This window comes from Ascaphus truei, unplaced genomic scaffold, assembly GCF_040206685.1.
Source record: "Ascaphus truei isolate aAscTru1 unplaced genomic scaffold, aAscTru1.hap1 HAP1_SCAFFOLD_804, whole genome shotgun sequence".
Classification (NCBI taxonomy): domain Eukaryota; kingdom Metazoa; phylum Chordata; class Amphibia; order Anura; family Ascaphidae; genus Ascaphus; species Ascaphus truei.
This window is the reverse complement of record NW_027457139.1, coordinates 80,001-93,887: the sequence shown is the minus strand read 5'-3', so window position 1 is coordinate 93,887 and position 13,887 is coordinate 80,001. Positions and strand designations below refer to the sequence as shown.

Below are 13,887 nucleotides of genomic sequence, written 5' to 3'. Positions count from 1 at the left end.
TTGAGATTTAGATTTACATTGATTGAGATTTAGATTGACATTGATTGAGATTTAGATTTACATTTAGATTTACATTGATTGAAATTTAGATTTACATTGATTGAGATTTAGATTTACATTTAGATTTACATTGATTGAGATTTAGATTTACATTGATTGAGATTTAGATTTACATTGATTGAGATTTAGATTTACATTTAGATTTACATTGATTGAGATTTAGATTTACATTGATTGAGATTTAGATTTACATTGATTGAGATTTACATTGATTGAGATTTAGATTTACATTTAGATTTACATTGATTGAGATTTAGATTTACATTGATTGAGATTTAGATTGACATTGATTGAGATTTAGATTTAAATTGATTGAGATTTACATTGGTTTACATTGATTGAGATTTACATTTACATTTAGATTTACATTGATTGAGATTTAGATTTACATTGATTGAGATTTAGATTTACATTGATTGAGATTTAGATTTACATTGATTGAGATTTAGATTTACATTGATTGAGATTTAGATTTACATTGATTGAGATTTAGATTTAAATTGATTGAGATTTACATTGATTGAGATTTAGATTTACATTTAGATTTACATTGATTGAGATTTAGATTTACATTGATTGAGATTTAGATTTAAATTGATTGAGATTTACATTGATTTACATTGATTTACATTGATTGAGATTTAGATTTACATTGATTGGGATTTACATTTACATTTAGATTTATATTGATTGAGATTTACATTGATTGAGATTTAGATTTACATTTAGATTTACATTGATTGAGATTGAGATTTACAGTGATTAAGATTTAGATTTACATTGATTGAGATTTAGATTTACATTGATTGAGATTTAGATTTACTTTTAGATTTACATTGATTGAGATTTAGATTTAAATTGATTGAGATTTACATTGATTGAGATTTAGATTTACATTGATTGAGATTTAGATTTACATTGATTGAGATTTAGATTTACATTGATTGAGATTTAGATTTACATTGATTGAGATTTAGATTTACATTTAGATTTACATTGATTGAGATTTAGATTTACATTGATTTAGATTTACATTGATTGAGATTTAGATTTACATTGATTGAGATTTAGATTTACATTGATTGAGATTTAGATTTACATTGATTGAGATTTAGATTTACATTGATTGAGATTTAGATTTACATTGATTGAGATTTACATTGATTGAGATTTAGATTTACATTGATTGAGATTTAGATTTACATTGATTGAGATTTAGATTTAAATTGATTGAGATTTACATTGATTGAGATTTAGATTTAAATTGATTGAGATTTAGATTTACATTGATTGAGATTTAGATTGACATTGATTGAGATTTAGATTGACATTGATTGAGATTTAGATTTACATTGATTGAGATTTAGATTTACATTTAGATTTACATTGATTGAGATTTAGATTTACATTGATTGAGATTTAGATTTACATTGATTGAGATTTAGATTTAAATTGATTGAGATTTACATTGATTGAGATTTAGATTTACATTTAGATTTACATTGATTGAGATTTAGATTTACATTGATTGAGATTTAGATTTAAATTGATTGAGATTTACATTGATTTACATTGATTTACATTGATTGAGATTTAGATTTACATTGATTGGGATTTACATTTACATTTAGATTTATATTGATTGAGATTTACATTGATTGAGATTTAGATTTACATTTAGATTTACATTGATTGAGATTGAGATTTACAGTGATTAAGATTTAGATTTACATTGATTGAGATTTAGATTTACATTGATTGAGATTTAGATTTACTTTTAGATTTACATTGATTGAGATTTAGATTTAAATTGATTGAGATTTACATTGATTGAGATTTAGATTTACATTGATTGAGATTTAGATTTACATTGATTGAGATTTAGATTTACATTGATTGAGATTTAGATTTACATTGATTGAGATTTAGATTTACATTGATTGAGATTTAGATTTACATTGATTGAGATTTAGATTGATTGAGATTTAGATTTACATTGATTAAGATTTAGATTTACATTGATTGAGATTTAGATTTACATTGATTGAGATTTACATTGATTGAGATTGAGATTTACATTGATTGAGATTTAGATTCACATTTAGATTTACATTGATTGAGATTTAGATTTACATTTAGATTTACATTAATTGAGATTTAGATTTACATTTAGATTTAAATTGATTGAGATTTAGATTTACATTGATTGAGATTTAGATTTACATTGATAGAGATTTAGATTTACATTGATTGAGATTTACATTGATTGAGATTTAGATTTAAATTGATCGAGATTTAGATTTACATTGATTTAGATTTACATTGATTGAGATTTAGATTTACATTTAGATTTACATTGATTGAGATTTAGATTTACATTGATCGAGATTTAGATTTACATTGATTTAGATTTACATTGATTGAGATTTAGATTTACATTTAGATTTACATTGATTGAGATTTAGATTTACATTGATTGAGATTTAGATTTACATTGATTGAGATTTAGATTTACATTGATTGAGATTTAGATTTACATTGATTGAGATTTACATTGATTGAGATTTAGATTTACATTGATTGAGATTTAGATTTAAATTGATTGAGATTTACATTGATTTACATTGATTGAGATTTAGATTTACATTTAGATTTACATTGATTGAGATTTAGATTTACATTGATTGAGATTTAGATTGACATTGATTGAGATTTAGATTTAAATTGATTGAGATTTACATTGATTTACATTGATTGAGATTTACATTTACATTTAGATTTACATTGATTGAGATTTAGATTTACATTGATTGAGATTTAGATTTACATTGATTGAGATTTACATTGATTGAGATTTAGATTTACATTGATTGAGATTTAGATTTACATTGATTGAGATTTAGATTTAAATTGATTGAGACTTACATTGATTGAGATTTAGATTTACATTTAGATTTACATTGATTGAGATTTAGATTTACATTGATTGAGATTTACATTGATTGAGATTTAGATTTAAATTGATTGAGATTTACAATGATTTACATTGATTTACATTGATTTACATTGATTTACATTGATTGAGATTTAGATTTACATTGATTGGGATTTACATTTACATTTAGATTTATATTGATTGAGATTTACATTGATTGAGATTTAGATTTACATTGATTGAGATTTAGATTTACATTTAGATTTACATTGATTGAGATTGAGATTTACAGTGATTAAGATTTAGATTTACATTGATTGAGATTTAGATTTACATTGATTGAGATTTAGATTTACTTTTAGATTTACATTGATTGAGATTTACATTGATTGAGATTTAGATTTAAATTGATTGAGATTTACATTGATTGAGATTTAGATTTACATTGATTGAGATTTAGATTTACATTGATTGAGATTTAGATTTACATTGATTGAGATTTAGATTTACATTGATTGAGATTTAGATTTAAATTGATTGAGATTTAGATTTACATTGATTGAGATTTAGATTGACATTGATTGAGATTTAGATTGACATTGATTGAGATTTAGATTTACATTGATTGAGATTTAGATTTACATTTAGATTTACATTGATTGAGATTTAGATTTACATTGATTGAGATTTAGATTTACATTGATTGAGATTTAGATTTACATTGATTGAGATTTAGATTTACATTGATTGAGATTTAGATTTACATTGATTAAGATTTAGATTTACATTGATTGAGATTTAGATTTACATTGATTGAGATTTACATTGATTGAGATTGAGATTTACATTGATTGAGATTTAGATTCACATTTAGATTTACATTGATTGAGATTTAGATTTACATTGATTGAGATTTACATTGATTGAGATTTAGATTTACATTGATTGAGATTTAGATTTACATTGATTGAGATTTAGATTTACATTGATTGAGATTTAGATTTACATTGATTGAGATTTAGATTTACATTGATTGAGATTTAGATTTACATTGATTGAGATTTACATTGATTGAGATTTAGATTTACATTGATTGAGATTTAGATTTACATTGATTGAGATTTAGATTTAAATTGATTGAGATTTACATTGATTGAGATTTAGATTTAAATTGATTGAGATTTAGATTTACATTGATTGAGATTTAGATTGACATTGATTGAGATTTAGATTGACATTGATTGAGATTTAGATTTACATTGATTGAGATTTAGATTTACATTTAGATTTACATTGATTGAGATTTAGATTTACATTGATTGAGATTTAGATTTACATTGATTGAGATTTAGATTTACATTGATTGAGATTTAGATTTACATTGATTGAGATTTAGATTTACATTGATTAAGATTTAGATTTACATTGATTGAGATTTAGATTTACATTGATTGAGATTTACATTGATTGAGATTGAGATTTACATTGATTGAGATTTAGATTCACATTTAGATTTACATTGATTGAGATTTAGATTTACATTGATTGAGATTGAGATTTACATTGATTGAGATTTAGATTCACATTTAGATTTACATTGATTGAGATTTAGATTTACATTGATTGAGATTTAGATTTACATTTAGATTTACATTAATTGAGATTTAGATTTACATTTAGATTTAAATTGATTGAGATTTAGATTTACATTGATTGAGATTTAGATTTACATTGATTGAGATTTAGATTTACATTGATTGAGATTTAGATTTACATTGATTGAGATTTACATTGATTGAGATTTAGATTTACATTGATTGAGATTTAGATTTACATTGATTGAGATTTAGATTTACATTGATTGAGATTTAGATTTACATTGATTGAGATTTACATTGATTGAGATTTAGATTTACATTGATTGAGATTTAGATTTACATTGATTGAGATTTAGATTTACATTGGTTGAGATTTAGATTTACATTGGTTGAGATTTAGATTTACATTGATTGAGATTTAGATTTACATTGGTTGAGATTTAGATTTACATTGATTGAGATTTAGATTTACATTGATTGAGATTTAGATTTACATTGATTGAGATTTAGATTTACATTGATTGAGATTTAGATTTACATTGATTGAGATTTAGATTTACATTGGTTGAGATTTAGATTTACATTGGTTGAGATTTAGATTTACATTGGTTGAGATTTACATTGATTTAGATTTACATTGGTTGAGATTTAGATTTACATTGATTGAAATTTAGATTTACATTGATTGAGATTTAGATTTACATTTAGATTTACATTGATTGAGATTTAGATTTACATTGATTGAGATTTAGATTTACATTGATTGAGATTTAGATTTATATTTAGATTTACATTGATTGAGATTTAGATTTACATTGATTGAGATTTAGATTTACATTGATTGAGATTTACATTGATTGAGATTTAGATTTACATTTAGATTTACAGTGATTGAGATTTAGATTTACATTGATTGAGATTTAGATTGACATTGATTGAGATTTAGATTTACATTTAGATTTACATTGATTGAAATTTAGATTTACATTGATTGAGATTTAGATTTACATTTAGATTTACATTGATTGAGATTTAGATTTACATTGATTGAGATTTAGATTTACATTGATTGAGATTTAGATTTACATTTAGATTTACAGTGATTGAGATTTAGATTTACATTGATTGAGATTTAGATTTACATTGATTGAGATTTACATTGATTGAGATTTAGATTTACATTTAGATTTACATTGATTGAGATTTAGATTTACATTGATTGAGATTTAGATTGACATTGATTGAGATTTAGATTTAAATTGATTGAGATTTACATTGGTTTACATTGATTGAGATTTACATTTACATTTAGATTTACATTGATTGAGATTTAGATTTACATTGATTGAGATTTAGATTTACATTGATTGAGATTTACATTGATTGAGATTTAGATTTACATTGATTGAGATTTAGATTTACATTGATTGAGATTTAGATTTACATTGATTGAGATTTAGATTTAAATTGATTGAGATTTACATTGATTGAGATTTAGATTTACATTTAGATTTACATTGATTGAGATTTAGATTTACATTGATTGAGATTTAGATTTAAATTGATTGAGATTTACATTGATTTACATTGATTTACATTGATTGAGATTTAGATTTACATTGATTGGGATTTACATTTACATTTAGATTTATATTGATTGAGATTTACATTGATTGAGATTTAGATTTACATTTAGATTTACATTGATTGAGATTGAGATTTACAGTGATTAAGATTTAGATTTACATTGATTGAGATTTAGATTTACATTGATTGAGATTTAGATTTACTTTTAGATTTACATTGATTGAGATTTAGATTTAAATTGATTGAGATTTACATTGATTGAGATTTAGATTTACATTGATTGAGATTTAGATTTACATTGATTGAGATTTAGATTTACATTGATTGAGATTTAGATTTACATTGATTGAGATTTAGATTTACATTGATTGAGATTTAGATTTACATTGATTGAGATTTAGATTCACATTGATTGAGATTTAGATTGACATTGAGATTTAAATTGATTGAGATTTAGATTTACATTGATTGAGATTTAGATTTACATTGATTGAAATTTAGATTTACATTGATTGAGATTTACAGTGATTGAGATTGAGATTTACATTGATTGAGATTTAGATTTACATTGATTGAGATTTAGATGTATTTACATTGATTGAGATTGAGATTTACATTGATTGAGATTTAGATTTACATTGATTGAGATTTACATTGATTGAGATTTAGATTTACATTGATTGAGATTTAGATTTACATTGGTTGAGATTTAGATTTACATTGGTTGAGATTTAGATTTACATTGATTGAGATTTAGATTTACATTGGTTGAGATTTAGATTTACATTGATTGAGATTTAGATTTACATTGATTGAGATTTAGATTTACATTGATTGAGATTTAGATTTACATTGATTGAGATTTACATTGATTGAGATTTAGATTTACATTGATTGAGATTTAGATTTACATTTAGATTTACATTAATTGAGATTTAGATTTACATTTAGATTTAAATTGATAGAGATTTAGATTTACATTGATAGAGATTTAGATTTACATTGATTGAGATTTAGATTTACATTGATTGAGATTTAGATTTACATTGATTGAGATTTAGATTTAAATTGATTGAGATTTACATTGATTGAGATTTAGATTTACATTGATTGAGATTTAGATTTACATTGATTGAGATTTAGATTTACATTGATTGAGATTTAGATTTACATTGATTGAGATTTAGATTTACATTTAGATTTACATTGATTGAGATTTAGATTTACATTGATTGAGATTTAGATTTACATTGATTGAGATTTAGATTGATTGAGATTTAGATTTACATTGATTAAGATTTAGATTTACATTGATTGAGATTTAGATTTACATTGATTGAGATTTACATTGATTGAGATTGAGATTTACATTGATTGAGATTTAGATTCACATTTAGATTTACATTGATTGAGATTTAGATTTACATTTAGATTTACATTAATTGAGATTTAGATTTACATTTAGATTTAAATTGATTGAGATTTAGATTTACATTGATTGAGATTTAGATTTACATTGATGGAGATTTAGATTTACATTGATTGAGATTTACATTGATTGAGATTTAGATTTACATTGATTGAGATTTAGATTTACATTTAGATTTACATTGATTGAGATTTAGATTTACATTGATTGAGATTTAGATTTACATTGATTGAGATTTAGATTTACATTGATTGAGATTTAGATTTACATTGAGATTTAGATTTACATTGATTGAGATTTAGATTTACATTGATTGAGATTTACATTGATTGAGATTTAGATTTACATTGATTGAGATTTAGATTTACATTGATTGAGATTTAGATTTACATTGATTGAGATTTAGATTTACATTGATTGAGATTTAGATTTACATTGATTGAGATTTAGATTTACATTGATTGAGATTTAGATTTACATTTAGATTTACATTGATTGAGATTTAGATTTACATTGATTAAGATTTACATTGATTGAGATTTAGATTTACATTGATTGAGATTTAGATTTACATTGATTGAGATTTAGATTTACATTGGTTAAGATTTACATTGGTTGAGATTGAGATTTATTTACATTGATTGAGATTTAGATTTACATTGATTGAGATTTAGATTTACATTGGTTGAGATTTAGATTTACATTGATTGAGATTTAGATTTACATTGGTTGAGATTTAGATTTACATTGATTGAGATTTAGATTTACATTGATTGAGATTTAGATTTACATTGATTGAGATTTAGATTTACATTGATTGAGATTTACATTGATTGAGATTTAGATTTACATTGATTGAGATTTAGATTTAAATTGATTGAGATTTACATTGATTTACATTGATTGAGATTTAGATTTACATTTAGATTTACATTGATTGAGATTTAGATTTACATTGATTGAGATTTAGATTTACATTGATTGAGATTTAGATTGACATTGATTGAGATTTAGATTGACATTGATTGAGATTTAGATTTAAATTGATTGAGATTTACATTGATTTACATTGATTGAGATTTACATTTACATTTAGATTTACATTGATTGAGATTTAGATTTACATTGATTGAGATTTAGATTTACATTGATTGAGATTTAGATTTACATTGATTGAGATTTAGATTTACATTGATTGAGATTTAGATTTACATTGATTGAGATTTAGATTTACATTTAGATTTACATTGATTGAGATTTAGATTTACATTGATTGAGATTTAGATTTACATTGATTGAGATTTAGATTTACATTGATTGAGATTTAGATTGATTGAGATTTAGATTTACATTGATTAAGATTTAGATTTACATTGATTGAGATTTAGATTTACATTGATTGAGATTTACATTGATTGAGATTGAGATTTACATTGATTGAGATTTAGATTCACATTTAGATTTACATTGATTGAGATTTAGATTTACATTTAGATTTACATTAATTGAGATTTAGATTTACATTTAGATTTAAATTGATTGAGATTTAGATTTACATTGATTGAGATTTAGATTTACATTGATGGAGATTTAGATTTACATTGATTGAGATTTAGATTTACATTGATTGAGATTTAGATTTACATTTAGATTTACATTGATTGAGATTTAGATTTACATTGATTGAGATTTAGATTTACATTGATTGAGATTTAGATTTACATTGATTGAGATTTAGATTTACATTGAGATTTAGATTTACATTGATTGAGATTTAGATTTACATTGATTGAGATTTACATTGATTGAGATTTAGATTTACATTGATTGAGATTTAGATTTACATTGATTGAGATTTAGATTTACATTGATTGAGATTTAGATTTACATTGATTGAGATTTAGATTTACATTGATTGAGATTTAGATTTACATTGATTGAGATTTAGATTTACATTGATTGAGATTTAGATTTACATTTAGATTTACATTGATTGAGATTTAGATTTACATTGATTAAGATTTACATTGATTGAGATTTAGATTTACATTGATTGAGATTTAGATTTACATTGATTGAGATTTAGATTTACATTGGTTAAGATTTACATTGGTTGAGATTGAGATTTATTTACATTGATTGAGATTTAGATTTACATTGATTGAGATTTAGATTTACATTGGTTGAGATTTAGATTTACATTGATTGAGATTTAGATTTACATTGGTTGAGATTTAGATTTACATTGATTGAGATTTAGATTTACATTGATTGAGATTTAGATTTACATTGATTGAGATTTAGATTTACATTGATTGAGATTTACATTGATTGAGATTTAGATTTACATTGATTGAGATTTAGATTTAAATTGATTGAGATTTACATTGATTTACATTGATTGAGATTTAGATTTACATTTAGATTTACATTGATTGAGATTTAGATTTACATTGATTGAGATTTAGATTGACATTGATTGAGATTTAGATTGACATTGATTGAGATTTAGATTGACATTGATTGAGATTTAGATTTAAATTGATTGAGATTTACATTGATTTACATTGATTGAGATTTACATTTACATTTAGATTTACATTGATTGAGATTTAGATTTACATTGATTGAGATTTAGATTTACATTGATTGAGATTTACATTGATTGAGATTTAGATTTACATTGATTGAGATTTAGATTTACATTGATTGAGATTTAGATTTAAATTGATTGAGACTTACATTGATTGAGATTTAGATTTACATTTAGATTTACATTGATTGAGATTTAGATTTACATTGATTGAGATTTAGATTTAAATTGATTGAGATTTACATTGATTTACATTGATTTACATTGATTGAGATTTAGATTTACATTGATTGGGATTTACATTTACATTTAGATTTATATTGATTGAGATTTACATTGATTGAGATTTAGATTTACATTGATTGAGATTTAGATTTACATTTAGATTTACATTGATTGAGATTGAGATTTACAGTGATTAAGATTTAGATTTACATTGATTGAGATTTAGATTTACATTGATTGAGATTTAGATTTACTTTTAGATTTACATTGATTGAGATTTACATTGATTGAGATTTAGATTTAAATTGATTGAGATTTAAATTGATTGAGATTTACATTGATTGAGATTTAGATTTACATTGATTGAGATTTAGATTTACATTGATTGAGATTTAGATTTACATTGATTGAGATTTAGATTTACATTGATTGAGATTTAGATTTACATTGATTGAGATTTAGATTCACATTTAGATTTACATTGATTGAGATTTAGATTGACATTGAGATTTAAATTTACATTGATTGAGATTTAGATTTACATTGATTGAGATTTAGATTTACATTGATTGAGATTTAGATTTATTTACATTGATTGAGATTGAGATTTATTTACATTGATTGAGATTGAGATTTACATTGATTGATATTTAGATTTACATTGATTGAGATTTACATTGATTGAGTTTTAGATTTACATTGATTGAGATTTAGATTTACATTGGTTGATGTTTAGATTTACATTGGTTGAGATTTAGATTTACATTGATTGAGATTTAGATTTACATTGGTTGAGATTTAGATTTACATTGGTTGAGATTTAGATTTACATTGGTTGAGATTTAGATTTACATTGATTGAGATTTAGATTTACATTGATTGAGATTTAGATTTACATTGATTGAGATTTAGATTTACATTGGTTGAGATTTAGATTTACATTGGTTGAGATTTAGATTTACATTGGTTGAGATTTACATTGATTGAGATTTACATTGATTGAGATTGAGATTTACATTGATTGAGATTGAGATTTACATTGCTTTAGATTTAGATTTACATTGATTGAGATTGAGATTTACATTGATTGAGATTGAGATTGAGATTTACATTGATTGAGATTGAGATTTACATTACATAGTTACATAGTAGATGAGGTTGAAAAAAGACGTACGTCCATCAAGTTCAACCTATGCTAAATTTAGACAACAGATACTTTATTCTATATCTATACTTACTTATTGATCCAGAGGAAGGCAAACAAAAAAACCCATTAAGGGGAAAAATTAATTCCTTCCTGACTCCAAGAATTGGCAATCGGATTAATCCCTGGATCAACATCCTTCCCATGTATACTTATTTGGTATATCCCTGTATACCTTTCCCATCTAAAAAGATGTCCAACCTTTTTTTGAACAAATCTATTGTATCTGCCATCACAGTCTCCATGGGTAATGAATTCCACATTTTAACTGCCCTTACTGTAAAGAACCCTTTCCTTTATTGCTGGTGAAATTTCCTTTCCTCCAACCTTAAGGGATGGCCCCGAGTCCTTTGTACTGCCCGTGGGATGAATAGTTCTTTTGAAAGCACCTTGTATTGTCCCTGAATATATTTGTATATAGTTATCATATCCCCTCTTAGACGCTTCTTTTCTAATGTAAATAAGTCTAATTTAGCTAGCCTCTCCTCATAAGTTAGAATATCCATCCCCTTTATTAATTTAGTGGCTCTCTTGACAGTGGACAGGAAGGGGGGGGCAGTGGACAGGAAGGGGGGGCAGTGGAGAGGAGGGGGAGGGGACAGCGGACAGGAGGGGGAGGGGACAGCGGACAGGAGGGGGAGGGGACAGCGGACAGGAGGGGGGGGGGGGGGACAGTGGACAGGAGGGGGGGGGGGGGGACAGTGGACAGGAGGGGGGGGGACAGTGGACAGGAGGGGGGGGGACAGTGGACAGGAGGGGGGGGACAGTGGACAGGAGGGGGGGGACAGTGGACAGGAGGGGGGGGACAGTGGACAGGAGGGGGGGGACAGTGGACAGGAGGGGAGGGACAGTGGACAGGAGGGGAGGGACAGTGGACAGGAGGGGAGGGACAGTGGACAGGAGGGGGGGGGACAGTGGACAGGAGGGGGGGGACAGTGGACAGGAGGGGGGGGGACAGTGGACAGGAGGGGGGGGACAGTGGACAGGAGGGGGGGACAGTGGACAGGAGGGGGGGGGGGACAGTGGACAGGAGGGGGGGACAGTGGCCAGGAGGGGGGGACAGTCGACAGGAAGGGGGACAGTCGACAGGAGGGGGGGACAGTGGACAGGAGGGGGGGGGGGACAGTGGAAAGGAGGGGGGGGGGGACAGTGGACAGGAGGTGGGGACAGTGGACAGGAGGGGGGGTGGGTTGCTTAAAATTTCCGGGTCCCTCCTCTCCACTCCCCCTGTATGTTTCTCCGCTCCCCCCTCTCTTTACGCTCCTGACCACCCCCTGTAGCTCCGGTCCCCACCCTACAGTGCCTGAAACACACACAGTGTCACACACACACACAGTGTCACACACACACACAGTGTCACACACACACACAGTGTCACACACACACACAGTGTCACACACACACACAGTGTCACACACACACACAGTGTCACACACACACACAGTGTCACACACACACACACACACACACACACACACACACACACACACACACACACACAGTGTGTCACACACACACACACACACACACACACAGTGTCACACACACACAGTGTCACACACACACAGTGTCACACACACACAGTGTCACACACACACAGTGTCACACACACACACAGTGTCACACACACAAACACACACACACAGTATCACACACACACAGTGTCACGCACACACACACACCGTGTCACACACAGTGTCTCACACACAAACACACACAGTGACACTGACACACAGTGACACACAGTGACACACAGTGACACACAGTGACACACAGTGACACACAGTGACACACAGTGACACACAGTGACACACAGTGACACACAGTGACACACACTGACACACACAGTGAAACAGTGACACACACACGTCACCTCTCGTTCCGGCCGCCGCCATCTTTGTTACTCCGCGAGGGAGGAAGGGGGTCCTTCCGTGCGCCGCCATCTTAGGACACTTTCAGAAATATATAGTAAGATATATATATATAAATAAATATAAATATATATAAAAATCTAAATAAATAAATATATCTATATAAATAAATCTATATAAAAAAATATATATTTATATATTTTTTCTCCCACACATGTAGGATATTGCTTAAACTGCTGCTTTAAACTGAAAGGCGACCATTACGCAAACCCAGGGTAGCAGGGTCTTTGCTGATCGCTCACGTGAGAACTAATCGATCAGCAGCTTAGGTAATTAGCGGTTATTTAAAAAGTAATGAAATGCTGCATAAAATCTAAAAAAATAT

At 27.3% G+C, this 13,887-nt stretch overlaps 1 protein-coding gene across 25 annotated transcripts in view; it reads right to left on the bottom strand.

Moving 5' to 3' along the window:
* LOC142486275 (endoplasmic reticulum-Golgi intermediate compartment protein 3-like) overlaps window positions 1–13,887 on the bottom strand; it is a 148,487-nt gene that overhangs the window by 54,725 nt on the left and 79,875 nt on the right. For 15 of the 25 annotated variants that reach the window (XR_012798876.1, XR_012798875.1, XR_012798878.1 and 12 more), the window contains one exon: window positions 13,505–13,583. The exons of the other annotated variants lie outside the window; for them this stretch is intronic. Coding sequence is in view for 12 of the 15 variants with exons in the window: in XM_075584881.1 (XP_075440996.1) it covers window positions 13,505–13,583 (79 nt within the window). In the remaining 3 variants the exon portion in view is untranslated. The remainder of the gene's footprint in view (window positions 1–13,504; window positions 13,584–13,887) is intronic. 25 annotated transcript variants of the gene reach the window in all.